The 24439-nt window shown below is 41.7% G+C and overlaps 1 protein-coding gene across 2 annotated transcripts; it reads right to left on the reverse strand.

The window, feature by feature from the left end:
• Positions 1 to 212: 212 nt before the first annotated feature.
• st3gal2 (ST3 beta-galactoside alpha-2,3-sialyltransferase 2) lies at positions 213 to 21402 on the reverse strand. Of its 2 annotated transcripts, none has more exons than XR_014921542.1 (8): positions 18820 to 19289; positions 12404 to 12463; positions 11835 to 11968; positions 9990 to 10169; positions 9631 to 9676; positions 8671 to 8790; positions 5684 to 8584; positions 213 to 4842 (listed from the first exon to the last, which is right to left on the reverse strand). XR_014921542.1 is itself a non-coding variant. In XM_085464599.1 (8 exons), the coding sequence occupies exons 2-8, from the start codon at positions 19216 to 19218 to the stop codon at positions 8411 to 8413; spliced, it is 1113 nt and encodes a 370-aa protein (XP_085320725.1). In that variant the 5' UTR covers positions 19219 to 19506; positions 21370 to 21402; the 3' UTR covers positions 213 to 8410. The 2 variants fall into 2 exon arrangements, 1 of the variants encoding a protein (XP_085320725.1); XM_085464599.1 differs by adding an exon at positions 21370 to 21402 and having other exon boundaries at positions 213 to 8584; positions 18820 to 19506.
• Positions 21403 to 24439: the final 3037 nt, after the last annotated feature.

Genomic DNA, 24439 nt, shown 5'->3' on the forward strand with positions numbered 1-24439 from the left:
CAAAACTCAAATTGAGGTTATCTCTTATAGTCTATTGATACTGACACAATCAGCTACTAAACAAAAATGTGACCCAATATGACCTGTTAAAAGAAGTGAGAGTTGCATACCTTGTACAAGCTTTTGTTGTTTACACTATATCAGCACTGATTTATTATCATTACAAATCCTTTGACCATTTGGCATCACAAACACAGCATCAGGCCTTAACCTCATCTTTCATGAAGCTTTTATTTGTACAATGCCATAAGATACAAAGAGTCTGTTCACATATCATACAGATGTTTGAGTGCAGTAAATACATGTTGTCCAAAAGGTATTCCTACCAAGGAATGAGACATTAAAGCCGGACTAGACAATGACAAATCCATACAGCAATAACGGGAAACCGTCCACATGGAGAGGTCTTAACCCTCCAAACGTTAGTGTTTAAATATCTGACTACTCGTTTTGTTGTTGCGACAGATGCATTCACTAAGCAGCCTTTAAGCCTACTTTATAAGACTGGTGTTTTGTCTAGCTCACTGTAGAGTACTGGGACAACAGCTAACGGAGGTATGTATGAGTGTTGGCGTTACAATCCACAGAGACAGTCTGACATGGGCTGTCTGCAGCTCACTGACTGTTGCTGCTGCTGCTAAAGAGCCGTTTCTGTTCAGTGCAGACCAGTGAACTGATGAGGAAGGAGCAGCTTGTGGCTGTTCCCACCTCAGCAGGCTGGCAGGAGGAGCCGGCGATGTAACGATGCCGACAGCCAGCACTGGCAGTGTTTTGATCATGATGTATTTGTTCCTACAAACTCTTTTTCAAACAGCCAGTGCAATGTCTGTCCCTACTGCACAAAGCTATTCTCCATTACTTCAGAGTGACACAGAGATTCAACCACAGCAAATGGAAAGAAACAGAACGAGGCAAATGAATTAAACTATTAATCCGGCACAGGTTATCTATCATTTACCTCTGCTAGACAACCACAAATTGATCCAATTTTATTTGTTCCTGTCAAATTAAGTAATGATTTAAGATTTATTTTTTTTTGACAAAAACTCAAAATGCTTCATCTGTCCTCATACCAGTGCCTCTAAAGCTCATTTATTAACATGCTGCATCTTGTTTGTTTATCATTAAAGACTAAAACCTGTCTATGGGAACATAGACTGTATATAAAAGATGGGCATAGCTTCAGGTTTAAAGAGAGCACCAATGGATAAATATGTTAAATTTATCACATTTTTAAGTACCTTTATTGTGAGTCAATGGTCTTAACTGTTAGCTGAAAACATAATGTTCATTTTGCAAATTATGGTTCAAATTAGTTTCCAGAATAATGATGAAGCGGTGTTTATCTCCTGTGCAACGGACACGTGGTGAACCAACGAGCAGTGTCCACCAGATATGGCCTGCTCTTAAAACTGCTGGTTTCAAAAACGCTCATCTCATTCACTAACAAATGAGTGATGTCACAGTGGCTACTTCTTTCTTCTATAAACAGTCTTTGGGTTCCACCCCACCTGAATTTCCTCCACTGGTCCCGCTTCCAAACTGTCTGTTCATATTAATGGGTAGAAAATACGTGGAGCACAAAGGGGTTCAGATTCCATCTTTCAGGGAAAAACAGTTTTCTTACTAAATGTGTAACACTAAAACAAAGCACTCAAAAGCACCAGTCTGCATTATGTTAGCTTCATTAGTTTTCGGTTCAGTGCCCGGCAACAATTTGCCGTATTGCTGCATGGGAGCCAAATCTCCTAATCCATGTTGGTGAAAGCAGGTCAGTCCACAATTAAAATCATTATAACTCAAACATTAACCTACAGTTTGGTAGGTTTTGGTAGAGTTTTCTGATTTTCCCTTTAAAATTTCTGTATGTGACGCTATAAACATTATTGTCCAGCTTCCTTTTTTTCGCTGATCTGGTGTTTTGAAATGGTCTTAGTTCCCTTCACTCATTCTTTTTGATTACCCCATAAACAATGCAGCCAATTCGTTTAATGTGCCTCTGTTTCTATCCACGAAAATGGAAAGTGTGGTAAACTCCCCGTGCAGCGTCACAAAGCTCGATAACATAGTTTCAGGCGATCAGTAATTGGGTGATGTTTGTGGCTTCACCGAGCAGCAGCACATGACACGTGAGACAAAACTGAGTAAAAATAGTCCTGGATGTATCGGGGACCTGGATTCCACTGACAGCACGAACAAATCAGCTTTTAGCACAGGGATGGTCGGGGTAGTCCGATCTAAAATTATTGTATAATTGTATTAAATCAGTCCAGTTTAAACTCAGCATTTTCTGTAAGTCAGCCTCAGTGAGCCACGCAATCAAATTTCACAGCCTAGCACAAGCACACAAGCACAAATTTAACTGAAATGCTGTCAGTTGTTTCCTACAAAGTTACAACACAGAACCTAACCAGAAAACTGGTTCTCCAGGAGAAAAGAAAAATGAGTGTATTGGGTCAGAGAAAAGACCTACTTTAGATCTGTGTCATGTAGGTGGAGGGAAAAACTCCACACTAATCTAGGCTGGTACACCCGAAAGGGATCGCCCTGCCACTTATCTCTTTCTATCACGATGTTCAGGTCTACAGCTGTGAGCCAGGAAGCTGAAAACTGTTTCAATGTCAGAACAAGATCTGGTCTGTTTGTGGGGGGGGGGGTTACAGTTACGGCTTTTGATAGGAATGTGTTACACTGCTACCGGAGAGCAACATAAATAATGTCTGCATAAAAGCCACATTATCTCCAAAACAATTTACACATTCATTCTGAATGTGGCAGCTGACGATTTTAAGAAAACACCGAACCAGGCTCAAGTTCACCACAGAAGCAGTACAGTGATACATCTACGATTTTAGCTGCTTTGTTATCATCTGCATCTGCTGTTTTACACTCGCGGCGTGCTTCAAAACAGACAAGAACAGGACAGGTACCCGCAGAGTCGCGGACTTGAATAAAGCAGATTCAAGCTCTCTCCGTCTGCCGTCTATCTTGCCTCACGAGTATCTACCCTGTGTCCCAAAAAGAAGCAAAGGGCCCAATATGAATTCACCGTGAGTCACGCTGCATCACGAGTTTACATCTCTCCCTCAGCCATCTTTAGAAAACAATGACAGTAAGGAGTGAACACCAGGGGACTTTTGTACCGTGACCAGAAGGCAGAAGAGCGTGTTTCATGAAGGTGTGTGCATGTACAGCTCAGAAGGCACAGTTCTCAGCCAGAAGATGTGCATGTGTGTGCTTTTGTGTGCACGTGTTTGTGGGAAAAAATGGCAAATGGTAGCAGGTGTGTGTTGCCGATGGAGCAGCTGTAGGCGAGAGGATGTCCAGCAGCAGGACAAGGCACGAAAGCATGAGTGTACACGTGTGTGTGTGTGTGTGTGTGTGTGAGAGAGAGAGAGAGAGAGAGAGAGAGAGAGAGAGAGAGAGAGAGAGAGAGAGAGAGATAAAGAGTGTCCAGAATCAGCCACAGCAACACCAAAACATCCTGTAAAATCTGTTATGTGCAAAGAAGAAGAAAAACACTGAAATCAAGTACAATGACAATACAGTAATACACCAACGGAGCTCATATCAGAAGCACAGGCACAGCTTAAAGTGGACTTCTTGTGCTCATTTCCAGCTCCATGTTTGTTGTGTTTTTATTCTTGGGCTCTCACAATAGCCTTTAATGATTTATAGCTCAAAGTAATCTTTATTTATCATATACTGGGTCTTCAGCTTGCCACTGAAAACAACCAGTGTTGGCTCTTTTCCCTTTAAGCCAGCTTTCTTCTGATTAGCTGAGACGAACAAATTAGGCACAGACCCCCCCATAACTGTCTGAAACTGGGTGATTAGAGCAGGCTGAAGCCTTTTTCACCTCAGTGCTTGAAATTTTGGCCATGTTTGATATGAGCATCCACTTCTGTAACAGTATATATATATATATATATGACAGAAAATTAGGTAAAGCATAATGGATACTCTTTAATCGTTCTCAGTAAGAATGTTGGTTAAAGTACATGTAAAATGTAAAACAGCTAATAAGAACATACCTCAGTAATAATGTCAGGGGATGATATCCCCGAAGTTATAACAACAATCTCGGAGAGATGTGATTGTTCTCTCACACAGGTCTTATTTCACATGGATGAAGCAGGTGCTGCAGAAGTTGGCGCTCACAGTTCCTACGCAGCTTCTATTGACAAATCTTCATAACCATTTTTAGGGGGGTGTCAGATTTGGTATTTTAACTCAGCGCATGCCACATTATGAGTCACTAAATACACGCTGACTCATAAAGAAAAATATTCAAGCTGTACCTAGCACTTTTCTCACAGAGCAGCATGCTCTATGAGTCTGTCTGTGCTGTTTGCCCTGGGTTAAAATAGGAAGGCCGGATGTGGAAAAATGTGAGATGAAACAAAACAAAAAACATAAAAACACTGCTGGTGAATTTTGGGAACCTCATAGAGCAACAGCGGCGACAGGGCCTGCAGAGGTTTTGTTTCTCTGTAAGCATATCCTGCAGATCTAACAGCCCAGCTCAATGCTTTTTCCTATTCGTAAAACATTAACAAAGCTGATTTAAACACAAAACAAAACAAAAAAACTAAAAGCCATCAGCAGGGAAAACCATTATATTACTACATTTTCTAATTTTAGATGTATGAAAACAGGACACGCTGCTCCATAATCTTGCCAGTGGTCAAAAACTCCACAGGATGCCTTTAACTCTGAATGTTGTTGGTTTCCTCATAAATATTTAATACTATTTTTGAAATATGTAAATTTGAAACTAAGTGTTTAGACCCTTTAAGTAATTTATGACTTACAGTTTGACAACTCACCACTGAATCGAGCCTGTGACTGACAGAAATATTATCAAAGAAATTTAAAGAAAATGTTAAAAGGGGCCATTAATGCTCATTTTCTGTTGTGGTTTCTGCTTGATTAGCAGTTTAAAAAATGTTTTCAATAATTTACCTTATACTGGCCCTTTAAATATTTCGAATTTCCCAGAGGAACCCACCCGAGGGATTAATAAAGTTCTATCTTATCTTATCTTATCTTAAATAGCCACCCAGCGCATCATCTAAATGAAACATTCTGGCCTCTTTGTTGTGATTGGCTGTCTTGCACCCTTGCCTTCTTATCTGGTTGTTCAGTGATGACGCGACGAATCCTACTTCCGGGTCTAAAGTAGTCTGCGTTTAATATGGCTTTTGTGTTGTTAACATGTTTAATGTTATGTATTTTCTTCTATTTGATCTCAAAAAGCTCCTAAAACAGTCAGTGATCACTGTTGACCTCCCTCGGCTTTTATTACCACTAATCATTTATTTAAGCTCAGTTTTTAAAACCTTAGGATGTAACTACAGCCCAGCCCATGCAGCAGTATATGAATGACTAACTTCGTATTGTGGATGGATTATCTCAGTTGTTCTCCTGGCTGAAGTTTGGTCCTTTTACAGCATCCTGCCATGCAATTACATTTGTTCCTGACCACCGAGAACACTCACGTTAACTTTTATCGAGTGGAAAAAAAGTTAGCTTGTTTATATTATGCTAACATAGCTGTGTTGCTAGCGGTCACGTAGCACATCATTATATACCAGCTAGCCAAACTTCAGTAACCCTACAAACGTCACTGCTGTCTAGTTTTCTGTCTTCATTTATGCTGGAAGTGATAGCAGAGCTGTACGTTTTAATTTGTTTCCAAAACCCCGCAGTCAGGACATGCTATATTGTATTTAGATAGAAGCTAGCGAGCTAACTCCCTGCTAACTTCTAACTCCGTTAAATGTCATAAATTCCGTTTTCATGGATGCCTGGATGTTAAACTCAATTGTTACACCTGGTAGAGCAGAACGCTGATCATTTTATTAAAGATGAAAGACTTTAGACAGTTTTTCAACTCTCAGTAATGCCATAGTGATCATTTGATATATGGACCTGCAGCGGAGTTTAGGCCCAGACACGGCTAGTGACGTCAGACTGAACATCCGGATTGTAGGAAAGCCAGAGCTGTGGCTGACCATATAAGGAAATATGCACCAAGCTGACATCAGATTGACACAAGAGCAGAAAAAAACATTAAACTAAGCCTTTAGAACTGTGTAACATCTGGGATTAGAGCTCACAGCAGTTACTTTTATAGAAGCTTACCTTATTACTTGAAAATTTGGCAATATTTAATATGGGCATCCATATTTGTAACATTATATATATGAAAGAAAACAAAGAAAAGCACATAAAGTTTCAAAGCCACAGCTCTCAGTACAAATGCTGCGTTTACGATAATGATTCAAATCAGTATAACTGCATTAGGTGCGAGTGAAGAGCGAGTTGAGTTCACTCTGCCAGTTTTTCTTCATGTTTTACAGACCTGCGTAGGAACCCTGAGTACCTTTCATTTTCAGCCTCCACCTCTTTATGACCACATCTCCAAGGATGAATTTACAACCTCAGCTTAAACCAAATACTTTCGCCCATCTACCTCTCCTCTAGAAATGGTCTAGCAGCACATCCTAAACTATCATTTGCTTGTTTTCTTGTTAAAGACATATCAACTAACAATGGCGAATATCACAAGTAAATCACTACTACTTGATGGTGACAGAAACACATTTTTTTTCTAAGGTGATCCTGTAAATCCCTCAAATCAAACAAAGCTAAGCATGAACTCTGCGTTCTGCGGGGGGGTGGGATGTCATCACGATGAAAACAACGGGACAGGATGTGCAGTTTTATGGCAGAGAGGTCAAGTGTAAGGCGACTGGTAGCTCCGCCCCCTCCAGACACAGCTGAAAGTTTTAATTGGTTGAAGAGGGACTGGAGCTAGTGGTTAATGATGCTGAGCTACTTATGAGTTAATAACTCTAATATCTGGTGGAGGTTTCTTTCACTCCATTAAATGGGCCTTAATTTGGGATGAAGTGCTCCGAACAGTTTCTAACTCCACTGAGGTGTGGGAGGTTGCCAGAAGTCTTAGCTTCTCCATCTTTTCCAAACCAGAGCGGTGAGTTTGAGTAGCACTGTGCAAGCGGCTGCACATAAACAGCAGCGACGCGACGCCTTCTTCGTTTTCTGCTTCTCATGCCGGCTTTGTCAGTCTGTTTCTACAAGCCCCAGCTCTTTGTTTTTAGTCCTCTTCTCCCAAATTAGACCTGGACAGACCACATGAGGATTAAACTCGGGGCCCAGACACCAGCATGCCTCCATCCAAACATAAAATCCCCGGAGATGGGCTTTTGGCCTCACCACAGTCAAAGCGTCATTCTCCCAGAACATTTCCTCTCCGAGTCTGAATGTGAATAAAGGCTGTAGCAGGGGCCTGTGGTTGTTGTGGCATTTAAAAGCAGGATGCGGTGCTAGTGCTGCAGTAATCTTTCTGAGTCAGAATGGCTGAAAGGCAAAAGTCTCCATTGTGCTTCTGTGGGTCAGCTGCATGGTGCTAATGCCTTGCTGAGACTGTAAGGACTCTGGGGACTTTAGAGGACAGTCATATGCTATAAACCCAGAGCAATCACACACTGTCTTTTAAGGAACCATTTTACAACCCATCACTGTCAGACAAAGTCCTTATAACACTGTCTTCTCCAGTAGAAACCACATAAATATGAGTTTACAGTGAAAATTGTCAAGATTTGAGAAGAACAACTGTTTATGAAGTGGCCTTTTAAGTTCTGGCGTCCTTTAAATGTCCAACATTACACTTTTGCGTCTGCAACCTCAGCCTTTTCTGAAGGTCTGTACCTAACAAGGGGAACAACAAACGATGTAGAACAACATTTCTCTAGACGCTGACCGTTCAGCTTCTGTCGTCTTTTCAGTACATATGATGGCGTGTCTCTGTTATTTATTGAGGATTAGGTTGTCATCCAAGGTGAATATTTCCTCTGGATTTAGTCCAAAAGTGGGACATGTTTTTCCTCCGTTTCCTTCTCCAGCATCCTCCACGCTGCAAACAAAGTCAGTATTTATTGTCATTGGTTAGGTTTTCCTCCATGGGCCCTCATACCTGTGTTTGTACTGTCCTTTGCCTTGACTTTCAGTCCAAACGCAGCCCACGTGAAATCCTGAGCCTTTTGCTTCTAATTTGAGTCTCAACTCCCACTTTTAGAGCAGCGAAAAGAGTCACGTTGGATCTACACAATAGTTGTTCGTAGCTACTTAACAGATGCGACCTGCAGCTCAACAGAGGGCATTCATTTAATATGAGGGGAAAGTGAACGGAGTAAAGTGTTGAGTACCAACTGTGATCACTTTGTCTCGTCTTCCGTAGCCATTTGGTTTTATTTCAGCTGAGAACCTAAATTTGTGCAGGCAAGTGAAAGCAAAAACATGATGTAAGCAGCCTGTATAGTGTCTGTTTGCTGAACCAGCCCTCTAACACTAAACTTTAGATATATGCAGGCTGGTTTGCTGGTTATTTTCCAGGAAAGACTGTGATTTTGCCGGCTTTGGCCAACCGCTCAATGATCTGGGCTTCGTAGTCTGCGTCGTGGACGCCGGTCTTCCTGAATTCTCCGGAGTAGCGGTTCTGTTCCCAGTAGTGGTGCCAGTTTCCACGGCTGTCTGCACCGAAACCAAACACGTTCACCTAGAGGAGAGCAGAAGTTAAAACAAGACATAGGACACAAGTGCCACGTTGATGCAAATGCAGAGAGAGAAAGAAGAAGAACAGACCTCATCACAGACGTGCAGAGCAAAGAACAGCACTAGCATCCCAGTGGAGGGGTAGCGGCCATGATGTCTAGTCCAGCGGTCGTGGATGTATTTAAAGAATGCTGGGTTGAAGATCTGGACCTGGGTCATGGAGGGACATGTAGAGAAAGGGAAGATACCATAAGATAAAGTCTTATTCACTGTGAAATCAAAGCAAAAGTCCTACAAGAAAACTGTGGAATTTCTTGTTTATTTAAAAGCACCGCCTCGGGCAGCGAGACCTGCAGACCTCTGCTTCAACTACAAAGCCACATCGTTCCAACTTGAGTAAAATTCAAGGTCATTCCTCATCAAAATGAAGGTTGTTAAACAGATGTTTGCACTTTAACACAGGGAAGATAACCCCGTGCATATTATAGACGCTGCATATTCCACCGGTCCCACAGAACAAGTTAAATTTTAATACTCCCTGCAGTTCTGATCACTGTGAAAGATTCAAGGACTTCTTAAGGGAATGAATAGTAATTAGAAATTTATCATCTACCTCTAGGTGATACTCAAGTCTGCAACAAACTGGGCTTAGAGAGGCTGCTTAGAACCCCATTTACTCCCCCACCCACAGTGGGGGAGTAAGTCTTTTAAATCTATAATTTTGGGTCGGCCACAAAGATGCTGTAAAAAAATTTTTTTAAATAAATTAAAACTGAGTCTCTGACCAGGCGAAGATATTTGCCAAGTCTTCACATGACAGGGATTAGTCTGAGTTTATTTATTTTCACGGATTAAAAATACCCAAAAACGAGCAGATTAGTGAAAACAAAGGAAGGGTTTATAATCCAACTGTAATCCTTCATCAACAATGGGAATGGGGCGAAACAGTTGTAGCAGACCAGGTTCCCTCTTTGTGTGTGTGTGTGTGTGTGTGTGTGTGTGTGTGTGAGAAAATGGCCAAAATTAATTGCACTCAATGAAAATACATACCTTGTCTTTATCTACTCGGAGGAACTGCTTCACTGGAGCGTAAGTACTGAGAGGGAGAGAGAGAAATTGATTGACTACATTCAATCAGCACTTTATGTGATTGCTGGAGCTATGAATTCTGGATGATTGACAGCTGGCAGATTGTTCCACCTCAAAAACTCTCTGGCTTCTCACATCTCCACTCCACGTGTCAGTGCATGTGTGTTAAGAAAATTTTATTTATTCCCCAAAGATACTCTTCTGTGTGTCTGTGTGCCCTGAAGTCAAATGGCAAGTTTCAACATCCCTGTGCTGCAAGCAGTATTTGACATGTCTTAATCCATGCTTATGCATATCTGCGTGCACGTGTCTCGTCTTACAATCGAATCTGGCCCGTGGACAGAGCGCTGGTGATCCAGACCAGATCCAGTGTTTTGAAGGGAACGAGCACGAAGCTGACGTTGGCTGCCAGGTTTTTGGCACTCTCTGGGTACATGAAGTGGTGAGTGGTGTGGCTGCCCGCGTCTTCCTCGTAGCCCACTGTGGGTGCCAGATTTATCCTAGGAGAGAGTGTGACGGGGGAACAGCGTGAGAGATGAACATCATCAGGTCACAGGCTGTTAGAAATTGGTGTGTGAGGCCTTGGGTTTTACCTCCAGCTGGACTCAAACTGGTGCCAGAGTACCTTCACATGGATTTAATTTCACACTGACTTGCCAAATTCCTGATGCAATTCCTGCTCATGTTGCTGGAATCAATTTCTTGAAGAATGACTTCATGACCTCATAGAGCTCAATATAGATACTAATTTAGGCTATTATGGGTCTATGGCAGATATATTGGTATACAGATATCAGCTTGCGTGTTATTCAGCAATTTTGTAACTGATAAAATAAGTTTGAGAGCAAACAATACAGTTGTTTAAAATGTGCTTAACTTAAATAAAGTAAAAATAAAGCATGTCATAAAAGAAAATGGGCTCAGTTTGTCACACTTTACAGCTGAGGTGATTTCAGTGTTTCAGTGTTTTGCTGCTGAATGCAGTTTGATTCAAGGTCACACAAACAAGTTCTTCACCTATAGAGCGCTGTTCTCAGCGACTGTTTGTTTACTTGTTCTCTACATCATAGCACAGCTCCCATAGCAGTGAAAACACTTTACGTTTATCACAGTCACACTGTATCAAGTACACATATGCAGAGTATACAGTAATGTATATTATATGCAGGAAAATCAGTCAGACAGTAACTAATCGCTCAGCTGCGTTTGAGCCATTCATTGTATTTACAGTAGCTGTGACTCACTGTCTGGAGGAGTGATCCGTTTATGTAAACAGTTGGTTGCACTTGGAATTAAAAAGGTGGCTACTGACTTCACCTTACCATATGCCAGTGAACAAAACAGATGTTGTTCACACAGCAGGAGTTAAAAAGCACGCAGACAGGCGGTGGGTGGTGATAGTGAGGGGGACTTTTGTGGGTCAAGCTGGTTGAAAAACAAATGAAAATCAAAGCACAGCATTAAGAAATCGTAGCAGGAGATGGAAGTTGCAGGCTGCCCACACGGGTCTATTGAGAATGCAGCTCTAATGGATTCCATTGCCTATGGCAGGCAAAAACACATTATATCAGTCACTCCTGCTGAGTGTTTCATGGCACCGGCATGTGTCCTCGACACTAACTCGCGCGCAGTGCAGGAAACTACATATAGCTGTGCTCATGAGCTGGATTGTTTAAGAACAATCAGGCTTTGTGATCCGTCAATGCGGCTCGGAAACAGCTGGGGAGCAGACTGACACAAAAGGATTTATGTGCCTCTGTGCATGGGCGTGTGTGTGAGACAGAGACGCAGCCTATAAGTTCAAATGTCTCGGGACACAAACGCTGGGATTACTTTTGCTATCGCACACATATCTGCTGTTTGCTTCTTTGTAAGTACACCTCCCCATCCTGTACACACATGCACACACAATCTAGATGGCTATGATGATGGAACTTTAATGGCACATACTGAGCGGAGTGAGAATACAGTGTAATCCCCACATAAACTCTTTTTTCTTCTTCCCTCCAGCTGTCTCCCTCCTCTCCTCTCCCTCCTTCACCTCCAAGCTTTGGTCTTACAGCATAATTTTACTTCTTTGAGTCGTGCTTTTATCTAATAGTGCCCTGCATCCACTCTGTTTTGTCTTGCTCTGCTCATCTATCCGTTGCAGCCGTCTCTCTCACCTCATAATGTAGTTGTGATCATCAATGGTTGCGCCATATCTGGCCCCGCGAAGGTTCCCGGAGTTCCCCACCACAGCGCAGCGCAGGCAGCGTCCCGGATCCCACGAGCCGTACGGCGACCTTCCGGGAATCACCTGTGATAAACAACCATGATTAAATCAAGCAGACTGGACCGAAGCTACGGAGGAAATTAAATACATCACAAATACACATAAAACGACCTAAACTGCAGCTCAGACCTGACTGTGAAAATACATGCAGCTCTCAATATTGGGGTGAATTCTTTATGAGAATCTCCATGAAAAATACATGAACCACTTCAGCCCTAAGGGAGCCAGACTAAACCTACATCCTTATGGGAAAGCACTTTAAGTGCTTTGAGAGTCTGAATATAAAAAAGTCATACGGACGCGCTGGTGAGGAATGAGCCAGGTTTGAGATAAACCAAATGTCAAATAAAGACAATCTGCTCCCCCTCCACTCAGTCTTTGGACGGAAGTCTGAATGAATGACTTGGCTGATATGAAAGCACTACGGCAAAGGAAAGATGAATTAATAATATAAAATACCTGGAACAACCTCAGCAGCACCTGCTGGATGCTGTGGGGTTTAAACTGGGGCTGTAACATCTAGAGAGAGAACAAGAGAGAGAGAGAGATAGTTAGGATGTGTAGTTTCTCCTCTGCAGACAAATCATATCTGACAAGAGACTTTAAATTTAGTTACATTCTGTGTGCCCGTGTGCATGTGTATGCATGCACTCGCCTGCATTCAAGAGAAAATAAGCAGATGCTTGTGCCTAAGTGTGTGCGTGTGTGTTTAGGTAACAGCTACGTGTCAGACTGACAGGATGCAGTCAGACTGTGGTCAAAGGAGCTGAGGCATTGCCGTCCACATGTCAAAAACAAGCGGAGTGAGAAAATCTTTTTTAAAAAGAAAAGAAAGCAAAGGTTGTTTCAGAGTAAATTATTAAAAAAAAAGATTTGGTAAATGTAAAGGTGCACAGAAGAGGAAAAATAAGATCTAAACATAGCTCAGAGAAAGATGAAGAGAGGAGGAGAGTGATACAATAGGTCGCTCTTAAGCTAGCTGTCTGTCAGAGGATTAATGGATAAATAACACCATAAATGTGAAGCTACTGGTGTTTTACATTGAAAAAAAAACACCCTCAGATTAAGTTCCTGCCTTTGGCTACTGTGAAAATGGGTTTAATGCATTGTTCATCAGCTTGTCAGAAAACATGAATAATAATCTAAGCGCTTTAGCTTAAACAGAGTCCATTATAATTTTAATGAGGAAGGTCACTTAGAAAAAAAATAAAGCACGGCACCTCACAAAATTACCATACTTAAAAGCTCCACCATTTTACAGGGCACATTTGAAATGAGCACAGAAGTATCAGTCTACCCTCTGACCTGTGGCTGCTGACTTTTGAAGCCGTTTTAATGTGAAGCCTTAATAGCTTTTAAACCGGTGAACTTTAAAAAGCGCTTAAACCGTCTTGGCATGTTTGTCCTCATAATAAATTATGGCATTTCAACACATGAGACTATGGTAAGAGACCATGGGCGTGACTACTTCTTGAGTCCTTGAGCGTGCAAACTAGTTTCATCTATAGGCGAAAAAAGTGACAGCAGCACCAGCAGAACAATCTGGGTGTCACCTGCCACATGTGAAAATATTAATTTCTTGGTAAATGTTTTGGTAAATTTCACTTAATCAAATACTTAAAAACAAAAAACGCCCCTCCAAACACTAACCAGATTTTCATCAACCTCAGCTCTGCTTTGGTTTAATGGTAATTTTAAAATGTTAATCGCTTCCAGCATGTTAGCATCGTGACATTAGCATTTAGCTCAAAGCATTGCTGTGCCTAATTATAGCCTCTCAGTGTTGCTAGCATGGAGGCACCCTTCATTTTTAAAGCTTTAACTCACGAAATGCCCGTTTTTTAACTTATCCTTTAACTTCAAAGCTTTCTTGGGCAGGCACCAGTCGCTTTACATCGACAAGTGATCTTAAAGGGCATGAAGTATATTGAAGCCACATGTTTACAGTTAAGAAAAAAAAATTGTTTGCTTTATTCATGTCAGTAAGAGTGTTTTTCATTTCTCTGGATCACGGTTTGAGTGCCCTTTTGTGGTATGATGATGCTTACCAACTAACAAACAGAAGTTGTCCAATTAAGAGGCAAAAAATAAATCCTGGCTCATTTGAGCATCTGCCAAACCACACAGGCAAATGTGCAATCATGCGTGAAAAGATAAAACAAGCACCTGCACAAATGTAAAAAAACAAAACAAAACAACAACCTATAAACAAAGAATGCAGCTTATGGCATCCTATGGATATCCATCGGGGTATTGGCAGCTGAAGCATGGCTCCTCCTATCCATAACCATCTTTTCTCTGTCTCTCCCACACACAGCAATCTTCATTTTCACACTCCTTTGTCACCCCTTCCTTTGCACCCACCAGTGCCCTTAATTCGCTTCTTCCAACACAGATCTCAGTCTTCAAGATTTTCATTCATGCATCTTCTCTATCAGCCTTTTTGCCCGCATGTCTAACTCCTGCTCTTTAACTTCCCCTTTCCGCTCTGCCTTACTGCTGCTCCTCTTGTCTATCTTCATCTCCTTTTCTCTCTGGGTTGCTTGTGCACGAGGCAGATCATAAGCCCTGATCAGAGTCCACTAATCTTTCTTTCACACCTTCTGACTTTGTTTCTCTTGCTGTTGCCTCTCTGCTATTGTGTCTTTGTCTCTGTTTTTTCAATCCTCCTTGATCCATGCATCCCTTTGCCTTCCTCGGTCTCTGACTGCATATATGATGCCAGAGCCAGCTTGGCATTCGATACCGCTGTTGTTCAGGGGCTACTAATTTTTGGCGTTTGTTTTCTGGCAGCATAGCTGGATGCTGTCGAGCTTCCTTCATGTCAGCCGTCTTCTGACTCCCAAAGTTTCCTGGCAACTGCATCCAAGGAACTCTAATTTTTCTTTTTCCATTGAAACAAGATTTCACTGCTGTTTCCAGAAGCCACATTAGATATTCAAAATTAGCCCTGTTATAAAATTAGAGACAGATGCCCAGTGTGCAAATTTTAAAAGAAATTGTAAAATTACCTTAAAAAGTACAATTATAACATTGGAGAGTTTGTGTCTACAGCAACAGACTGAAATGCTTAAAATGTTTCTTTCACTGCGTGCTTGCATTGTGCCTCTCCTGAGGCAGGAGTACACATTTGCACATTAGGTTTGATTGAAGAGGTCCAATCACGAATACGCATTAATCGCTTGTTTTCATTTCTTTATAGCGCTGCTATTGGATTTGGGAATAAAAGAAAGTCGACCAATACTAAAAACAAACAAATCAAATAACAAAGGAGAAGTGTTTTTTTTCACTGGTTGCATCGGGTGCATAGACTTCCCATAACAAATCACTTTTGGACTGAAGAGGTTCTCTCAGAAGAAATAAAAGGAGGTAACTGACTAGGGAGCAGCTACAAAGATGATCCCTACTGTGAATTGCTGAAGTCTGCCTCATAAAAGTCTTTACCAGGAAACAATGTCTTTTTCTGTTTTCTGATTCCCAAATGCAAGGACTGTAAGTCATCCTTACTTTACATTACAGCGCTCAAAGATAATACTAGCTCGAAACACAACCATATAAACAGCAGGCAAGACACTAGACAGCAAGCCATTATTACTCTTGAGGTCTGTGGCCATTCCTCTCTCCATTCTCCACCCAGCCATCCATTAATTCCTGTTAAGTTAAAATGGATGTATTGATTAGAGAGTGGAAATCTGCTGACTGCAGTGTGAGAGAATAAATATTGTGTAGTTGCTAAATAAGGCTTGCCTTTTAGGTTTGATGTCAATTCTTTTGAAAAAGTCAGAATTCACGCATGACTCAATTAAAGACTCTGGAGTATGTCTGCGATTGTAATTCTCAGCAAATTTCCGCACAACTAATTCCAGCAGTCCAACAATTCTTGACTGTGATATGCAGGGTTTCTCTTTTCAAACAGATATAATATTCTAATTAAGTTCTAGTCAAGTTTTTATTCTCCGCAGTACCCTCTGCAGGAGAGGCCGCATGAATTTGAATGTAATTATTTACATGCCTTGTGATCACTCTGGGCAAATTGTTAAGCTTCATTCAGGGTGCTGTGACATTTTTCTACTCTAAATTTATGCAGACAACACGTAAACTGGCACTTTTCACTGTGTCTGCAGTAATTCAGAAACAAGGACAGCTGCCTGTCTACAACACTTATCTCTCCAAAGCCTGGTGAGTTGTCTTTGCCTTCATAGGAGGCTAATAAATATAATTTACATTATGTTCATTCTTACAATATTTTAAGGAACATTCTAAATTTAGAGAAAAATATGGAAACTCTCTATGAAGTTTCCAAATTTAAATGTTAAGGTATTTTAAGATAGGTAGAGTCCTCCCCATTAGCATTAGCAATGATTTTAACATATCTGCCAAAACTACACTCCAGACCTCAAGTTAAGGGGTCTTCAAGGTCAGGAGTTCATGGTGCCAAACAAACACACAAGGTATATGCTATATATTAGAAATCAAGCAATAACAACATTACATACGTGGTGTAACCAACACAAGTCGTTCATTAAAATGACTGCCTACAGTGGTCAAGCAATGTGACTTATTGGAAGTCCATTAAAAGCAGATGATTACATTTCTGGACTAATTAAATTCAGAAACCACATTTGATATAATTAAATTAATATAATTTAATATAAATGTATTTTAGATCTGCCCATTCCTTTCCTATCCACTCCCCCCCCCCACGCCAGTTCATCACCACCCTGTTACCCTGTGTGACCTAATGACTTGGCAGCTGTTGGCCTGTGTTTGCAGTTTTTTGCCATTTCAGAGCTTAGCTGAGGATTCGGCTTTGAAATAAGAGTCTAACCCGGCCACTGAAGGACACTAAACTGGATGACACTTACTGCAGATGCACACAAACACATTTGCACTTAGATTTGAGTGGACATAGAGAGACAACGCATGTACGTAAATAGTTACAAATCAAACTAAAAGGAGGCATTTACATAATGATCCTTTAAAGTGCTTCCTGTGTCTCACACTTGACTAAAAAAAAAAACTCATTCTGGGGTTTGTTTGTTTGTTTTTTACACATTACTATAAAACATTTTAAGGAAAACCCAGAGGCCAACCTTGTTTATTTGTTCCACTTTTCCACAAATACCATCACATATGACTGGCAGGGATACTTGAGAAGCATGTAGGACTTGTAAGAGGGGGATTGGTTGGCTCAGAGATGAGGCAGGATGAGGAGGACAAGATTATTATGTGTTACTCCCCCTGTGTTAGTGTTCTATAAACTTATGTCTTCCATGTAACTTGCAGCTCCCCACGCTCTCTATATACATAAATAGAAAGTGCTTGATAGTGCTCCAGACAGTGGCACAAAGTTATTTTTGTTTACTGTGGTTCAGAGGAGAATGATGCTATATGCTGTAGTATAATACATGATCTTATTATTGTGTTTCGCTTTATGAAGTTAGAAACATTAAATCACCCAAACGCAGTCTGCAGATTTAGTGTGAAGTATGCAAACCAGGTGTTTTACTCCAAAACAAGTAACTAAACCACATATACAAAAAACGCAGCATAGCATTTATAAGTAGAACTTTAAATTTCTGATTTGGAAACTTCTACAATTTGCATGAACTTGTGGTAGCATGCACTGGATACCAATTTCCCTTCCAGTCAGGGACATCTGACCCTGGAACACTGAGATAAAGGGCTAAGAGCTCAGACAGGCGGTGGAGAACTTATTGCCCTTACTATTGCTGGATTTTTCCATGAATAATTATGAAAGTGAATTCAGATCCTGGCTTTAAATTATTTAATTGCTCACATGTAAATATGAAACCATTGTAAACATTATAAGTTTACCTAATGAAGTTGTTTTAAAGACTGTATGACACTGAGGGTTTCTGCCAGGAAAACTGTGGCTGCTGTAACTCGTGGAGGGATAAGTCGGCATTTTAATGAACACAAGTGAACGAATAGCTCAAGAATGGACAAAGTATGACTTCATAACATTTCTTTCTGGTTCCTTATGACTACGTTTTTAAAAAACAATCATTTAAAGTATTTTTACATGTGTGAAAACAAGAACGGTATGCTAATAAGACACATTAACTAACTTAACAGCTGTAGCATTTGTTCTAGTGCTTAGGAGCAGTGTGAGATTTAGCTCTGGCAGGCACAAACCCTGCTAATATTAACATCACATTGTATCAATCACGTATGGACAAACTATTCTGTTTGTATGTTAATTATAAAGCCAGACACTTAACATAACAACAGGAAGCAGTGGAATCAACTACGCAGGCTGTGTTCAAAATTCAACTAAAAGTTCATTAATCTTAATCTTATATCTTGCATGTTTATTCTATAATGGTTTTACAAGGGATTATGTGCTGTCACTTAGAAGGGGGCAAACAAACTAACACGATAACACCTGTTAATCAGTGAGCTTTAGAAGAACTGCTAAGAAGATTTTGTTTACTTTGGAAATGCCATGCTGTCTCCAGCCTTCCAGTCTTTGTGCTAAGCTGACACGCTCTTGGATAGAGCTTAATATTTACCGATTAGGAGCAATAAGTATATATGCAAAGAAGCTAAGCTATTAAACTTGTAGTATATTGAGGGCATAGGCTCTTTGCTTTATTCGAATATTGAGAAAAAAAATCAAACAGATGTCAGGAACAAAACAAACTTGCACATGTAATAATGCGTCACCACACCTAATATAGTACAGATTTACAAAGATGTAGGAGCCCTGGTTGTGGAGGTTATTAATTTTCCAGACTTTGAGATATGTTACAATAATTTACTGCTTTAGCTGATGTGAAAAAAACAAAACAAAAGAAAAACACTCCAGACTGTTACTAACTTACATAACTTTAGAGATTAAAGTTACTTACCACCCACCAGTAGTAGACATCAGAGGGTAACTGCATGTTGTCTCTTGTCCAAACAGGAGAGATATCCGGGTCGTAGTTTTCATCGAACCAATCAGAAACTCCAGGATCCCCGACACAGCGCTGACAGGCACACGTCTTCTGCTGTGGGGCATCAGGTGATGACAGGCGGTGCGCACCCATGTAGCTGGGCACGAGCTTCACACGCCGTGACTCTTCCCACCCGGGTGGTTCCAGGTAGCTGAATCCGACGCCCCCGCGAAGGGACACGGACAAGAATAGGGAAGTGAGAAAGATGAGAACCAGGGAGCCGAGGAGAACCCAGATTCTGCGGGAACATCTCACTCTGCCTCCTTTCTCTGCTCCACCTCCTACCCCAGTACTACCTCCACCTGTAACCATCCCTCCACTTAACCAAGGCCTGAGCTCTGAGATTCTGGGAGCTCCCCTGGATGCGCCCCCGCTCCAGGACCCCCAGCCCCAGCGTCTGTCCCGGTGCAGGGTGGAGGACGGTATGCGGCCCCCCCAAGGCCATGTCCCCACCCCTGGGCCTGCCACTGTCCCCAGCCCACAACTACCTCCTCCTCTTCCTCCTGTGCCTCCACTAAGCAACCACCACGGTCTGGTCACAGTGACTGGGACGAGCCCCTGGCTGCCAGTATGGACCACACAATCACTCCCTTTATCGGTCTGTCAAAGACACGCACAAACACACACACAAAAATACAAAGGATAGTGTCAGAGTCGATCTGTCTCACAGTCAAGCTGTTCGCTCACCGGAGCTCCTACGCTTTCTCTATGTCTCCCGCTGGATTCTCTCTCTAACTGCTCCACAGCCATGCACTTCTCTCACACACTGAAGCGCCTGAACAGACACGAACACACACACACACACACACACACAGGAGTCGCCGCTGAATCACACACAACTGGAGCCAGACTGCTTCAGAGGTCCTTTGTTTTCAGTGTGAGGTGATCTCTCTTTCAGCTTCGAGTACAATCCCAGCGTATTTGCACCTTTGTATCTTTCGTCCACTCCCTCCTCTTTTGAACTTTATAACTTTCCCTTTCCTGGCTTCCTCTGTCTGGATCTCTGTCACTTTTCCCTGCCTCTTTTTATTTGATTAACTGCAGTATCCATCGTCAGTGAAATCCAACAGCTGGATGCGGCAGGTCTTTCTCGTTTCCTCTGCCATCTGTGTGAATGTTGAGCTTGGCCGCAGCGCTGTGCTTTCTCTCTCCCTCCGTCTCTCTGTTTGCACTGAAGCGACGTAGCCAAAGACAGCCAGCAGACTAGTCGAGAGCGGTGGAGAGAGGGAGGGAAGAAGGAAGGAGGAGCAGCAGAAGGGAGGTGGTCTGCCCTGAAGGGTGTTCCATCACTGCTCTAGCCACCCTTGACAATAAAAAAAAAAAATCCAGTTTTTCCTTTATTTTCTTCCTTTTGTCTTTCTATCAAGTTTCACCTCGCCCAGTGTCACCCTCTTTCAAGGTCTCTCCTTTTTTTCTTTTACCTTTTTCACTCCATTGTCTGAATCTGCCACTGAGGAACGCTGAGCTACTTGACTGAGAACAACTGCGTTAAGATTAAAGCTCTCCTCTGATGTGGCTCTTCTTTACGCTCTCCTCAAACACAACGTCTTAAAAGTTAGTATAGAAAGTTTCAGTTCTTTGTGTGTTATGATGAAATTGTAATGAAAAAGAAGTGTATAAAAAAGAACCCTTTGCGATAGTTTTCATCACACGCTGTAAAGGAATACAGCATTTCCTTCTATCACCTCGCTGATGTTTCACCAATTTGGCATCCACAGTTCAGAAATAAAAATCAGTCAAGAAGTCCTGTCACTGTTCATTTCAAACTGGTACAGATGTCAGATTTTTATGATGACTATTTGTCCATGGATGAGGCTGCGCCGTGGAAAGGCGAAAGTGGTGGATGGAGTGAGGCGCACAGGGCGTGATGGAAAAATAGACAAAACCAATCAGCCCCAAATCTCATCTTCTCTCCAGCTGGCTTTGAGAGGATGACGGGAGGAGGGGAGGGCGTAGCATCTGTCCTCTACCCCAGACTATGTGTGTATGTGCACATCTTTATGCCTGTGATTTAATGTGTGTATGGTGCAAAGCTAGGTTTGCACACCGTCTGCCAAATGCACTAATTTAATTGTGTTCTACAGCTGTGCCAGTGAGTGTGTGTTTGTGTGCAGATGTTTTTGTGCATGCTCTGTTGGCTAGAAGCGTGAGTTTCATGGGGCTGGTGAGCTTAAGGTGGTTGCTGCTTAGCTCTAATCTGTTAAACTGTAATCTAAGGTTAGGACCCCTGCAGCGCCCACTTTATGCCAGCTGTCTGCCCTGCTCATGTTCGTTAGATGCCCTAAAAACACCTGCTTTGCTCACCTGCAGAGAAAGTTATGCTTCTGTATTTCTAAAAAGCAGATGTTAATGTCTAAGTGTCTCTGGATCTTTAAACTGCAAATCATTGGTTCCAGCAAAGCTACGAAACTGGTTATTTCATGATCAAATGTCCGTATCTGGTTTTGTGCAGTGTTTCATAACTTTTAGCTCCCATGTCCAACAAGAAGTTTCACTTCCTCTTCAGCTGGAAGACCTGGAGAAACAGAGAAATAGGGATAAAAGAACGCCATTAGTCTCATTAACCGCATCGATATCTTTAATCTTCCTCTTTGATCCACTCACTTCAAGCCATCTCATTTAACCTCTTCCTTATTTCTGCTTTCTCTTCTCCCTTTCTTTTCATTCTTACTTTGATTCTGCTCTTCTTTCGTAATTTGTCTTTCAGACATTCACTCACTACAGACAAGGGCGAACATTTGGGGAAGGGGGGGACGAAAGACTTGGTGTCCCCTGTTTCTGAGTGTCTTGATTGGAAGTGAATACATTTCAAAATGTCACTATGCTGAACTGGAAATGCTGAAACAGACTGACAGCATACAGATTGAAAGAGCGGGGGCAGAATACTAAGCAGAGAAACAGGCCCCTCATATAAACAAACTCCTGTCATATCGGCTGTCTTCTGTGTTTATTGCTGCTGTACTGGATGATCGCGCATCTGTGGCACATTTACTAAGCTCAATATAAAATGTCAGGTTGCACAATTTTGCATCACAGCAATATTTCAGTGTAGATGACTGAGAGAGAGACAACTGAGGCTACAGACTAATTAAGTCCTGCTCATTAAGGTTTAAACTCAGTGGGGTGTTTGGACACATTTCGCCCGTGTCTGGGAAATGACACAAAAAAAGCACAATAGAAAGTGTTTCTTGCTGGCGGATTGGTTAAACAAAAATATTTTTAGAACTGCAATGTTTATTCGTCCTGTAAGAAGGCGGCTGCATGAGGAAATGTGAGTTAAACTGCCTAACGTCATTGGCTCTAAAGAAAGATTAGCAACTGAATAATCACTGTGGGGGATTTTGGTTAAGCTTTTAAACTCTTGAGTTGATTCTTGCTGTAAACAACAATGATAATAATATTGAAAATGATAATTAAAAGACACTGGACTGGACTTCCAGATGAGTACTTTAAATTAAGGCAAGAATGCAATTTAAGAAGGAAATCAGAACGGAAGCCACATCACATCTGTCGTATTGTTGTCGTGTTCATTTTCTGCCATTTCACACGCTAAGCCTTCAGTGGATTAAAAAATCTAAAATAATCAGCAGTGTAATCGGCAAGTGGTAGCTGAAGCCCCTCTCTTGCATTTTCTCAAAGCCAAACCTTATAGCGGTTCATTATAAATAAGGAGGGACATCATTTGGGAAACGAAGGGCTGCAAATTCTTATTGCATATCCCAATATGTAGTTGTGTAGTGGAATGCTCTCCTCTTTGTCACCTTTAATTATAAGGATGTGATAAATGGAGCAAAGCTTGCACATTTAACCTGCTCACTCTAGTCACATAATATACCAAACACAACCTCCCAATTTGGCTGTCTATTTAAGCTGCACACTTCCCACCTCTCCCTTCATCTCTGCCTGCTGTTTCAACCCCTCCACTGCCCCAGCATCCATTTGTCGGCTTCAGGGGGGACATTTACTCATCTCTCCCCAATCTTATGTGTAACATGTGCGAGGAGAGATGAGCTCGGAGCCTAGACACCGATATCTGACTACTTCTGCTGTAATAACTGAATCATTTGAGGTTATGAGCAGTCTGACTGAAGTAATTATATGATGTGATGTGTGTCTGCTTCTCTTTTGTGCCATCAACCTACCAACACACCCACCGAGCAGCCAACGATCATTTTCCACTACTCTATTTTTGATGCATTGCCATGGCAGCCAGCAAGTGATGCAGAGTTGTTACAGCAACACAAACCAGTCCCCAACCTTGACCCGTCTAATCAGTGCAAGAGAACTAGGGCAGACTTTGGTTCCAGTTGACATAATTTTTCTTTCTTGTTAAGTTGCATTTCTATATTTGCTGTATACGTCCACATGCTTCTGTGCTAGAACTTTTTCATCTTATTTTATAACTTGGTCTTTTTATTTTAACTGCACACCCACTTGTTGGAAAAGTGCATTAATAAACAACACACATATGCAGCTGTATAGAGCTGGCACAGGTTCTAACATCCCAACAAGCTGCACGTTTACAGTATGGTGTAGCTGGTCGGCTTTTCCACACTTGTTCGAATTCATTTTTCAGGTTCCCCTATAAATTCTTGTTAGAATTCCTTCCATTTGTCACTGAAAGCCAAGGGAAACAATTAATTTGAGCATGAAGCTCGCCTCTGCCCCTTTGGCTTTAATGGGAAATTCTGCCAATGCAACCAAGAGCATTCTTTATTGTATCTATTACTCATTTCGGAGAGAGAGGGAAGGACAAATGCAGAAAGAGCTCCACCGTGGCAGCTGTTAGTGAAACAGCTGTCAGGATTTTCCACTGGATTTCCCACGGTTATCTATACTGTCCTTTAGAGTCCACACAGCTGTCAATGAAATCGCCTGTTAAATGATTCACTGCATCCAGTTTTCACTAAACAAATGCATGTTTCTCCTCAGTTATCGCCGCTTATCGCTACGCAAGACAACACGGTTAATGTATGAAACATTGATGCCACAGAGTCCTGCTCATGCTGCAGCTCAAATGTTACGTTTTTATGTGCACAGACACATCACCTGTCTGAGTGTTAATACATTTATACACCTGAGGAGCAGCTTTCAGGATGTGAACTTGACTTCTGTGATTTGTATGCTGTCCAGTTTTTGTACACTGCCCTGCTTTCTGAATGCTAACACTTCTGTTGCATTGATTTCAGTCCAGCTTTAATAAGAGCACACCACTTTCAACTGTCAATCACCTCTCCCACGTCCCCCACCTTCGTTCTCTCTATTTTCTGCTTTTGGCACAGCAATTTCCCTGTCAAATTCCTGCAAGTCTGATGCCATCTCAGTTTTACAGCTAGCAATTATCACCCGATACCTCCAGTCACCCTTCTTTCTGTAGCAAAGGCTGTGAACAGGTGTCAGAAAATTTCAGTGTTTTTCTCTTACACTGCCTCCTGTTCAGCACGCTAACCTATGATACCCTGGGTCTAGTCAATCTTGTTTATTTCCTAGGTGAAGTTGTCCAAAGATTGAAGAAAATAATGACTAACACAAA

The sequence above is a fragment of the Copadichromis virginalis genome, linkage group LG7 (genome assembly GCF_057382275.1).
Source record: "Copadichromis virginalis isolate Kocher_CV1m ecotype Utaka linkage group LG7, C_Virginalis_male_GT1.1, whole genome shotgun sequence".
Lineage (NCBI taxonomy): Eukaryota > Metazoa > Chordata > Actinopteri > Cichliformes > Cichlidae > Copadichromis > Copadichromis virginalis.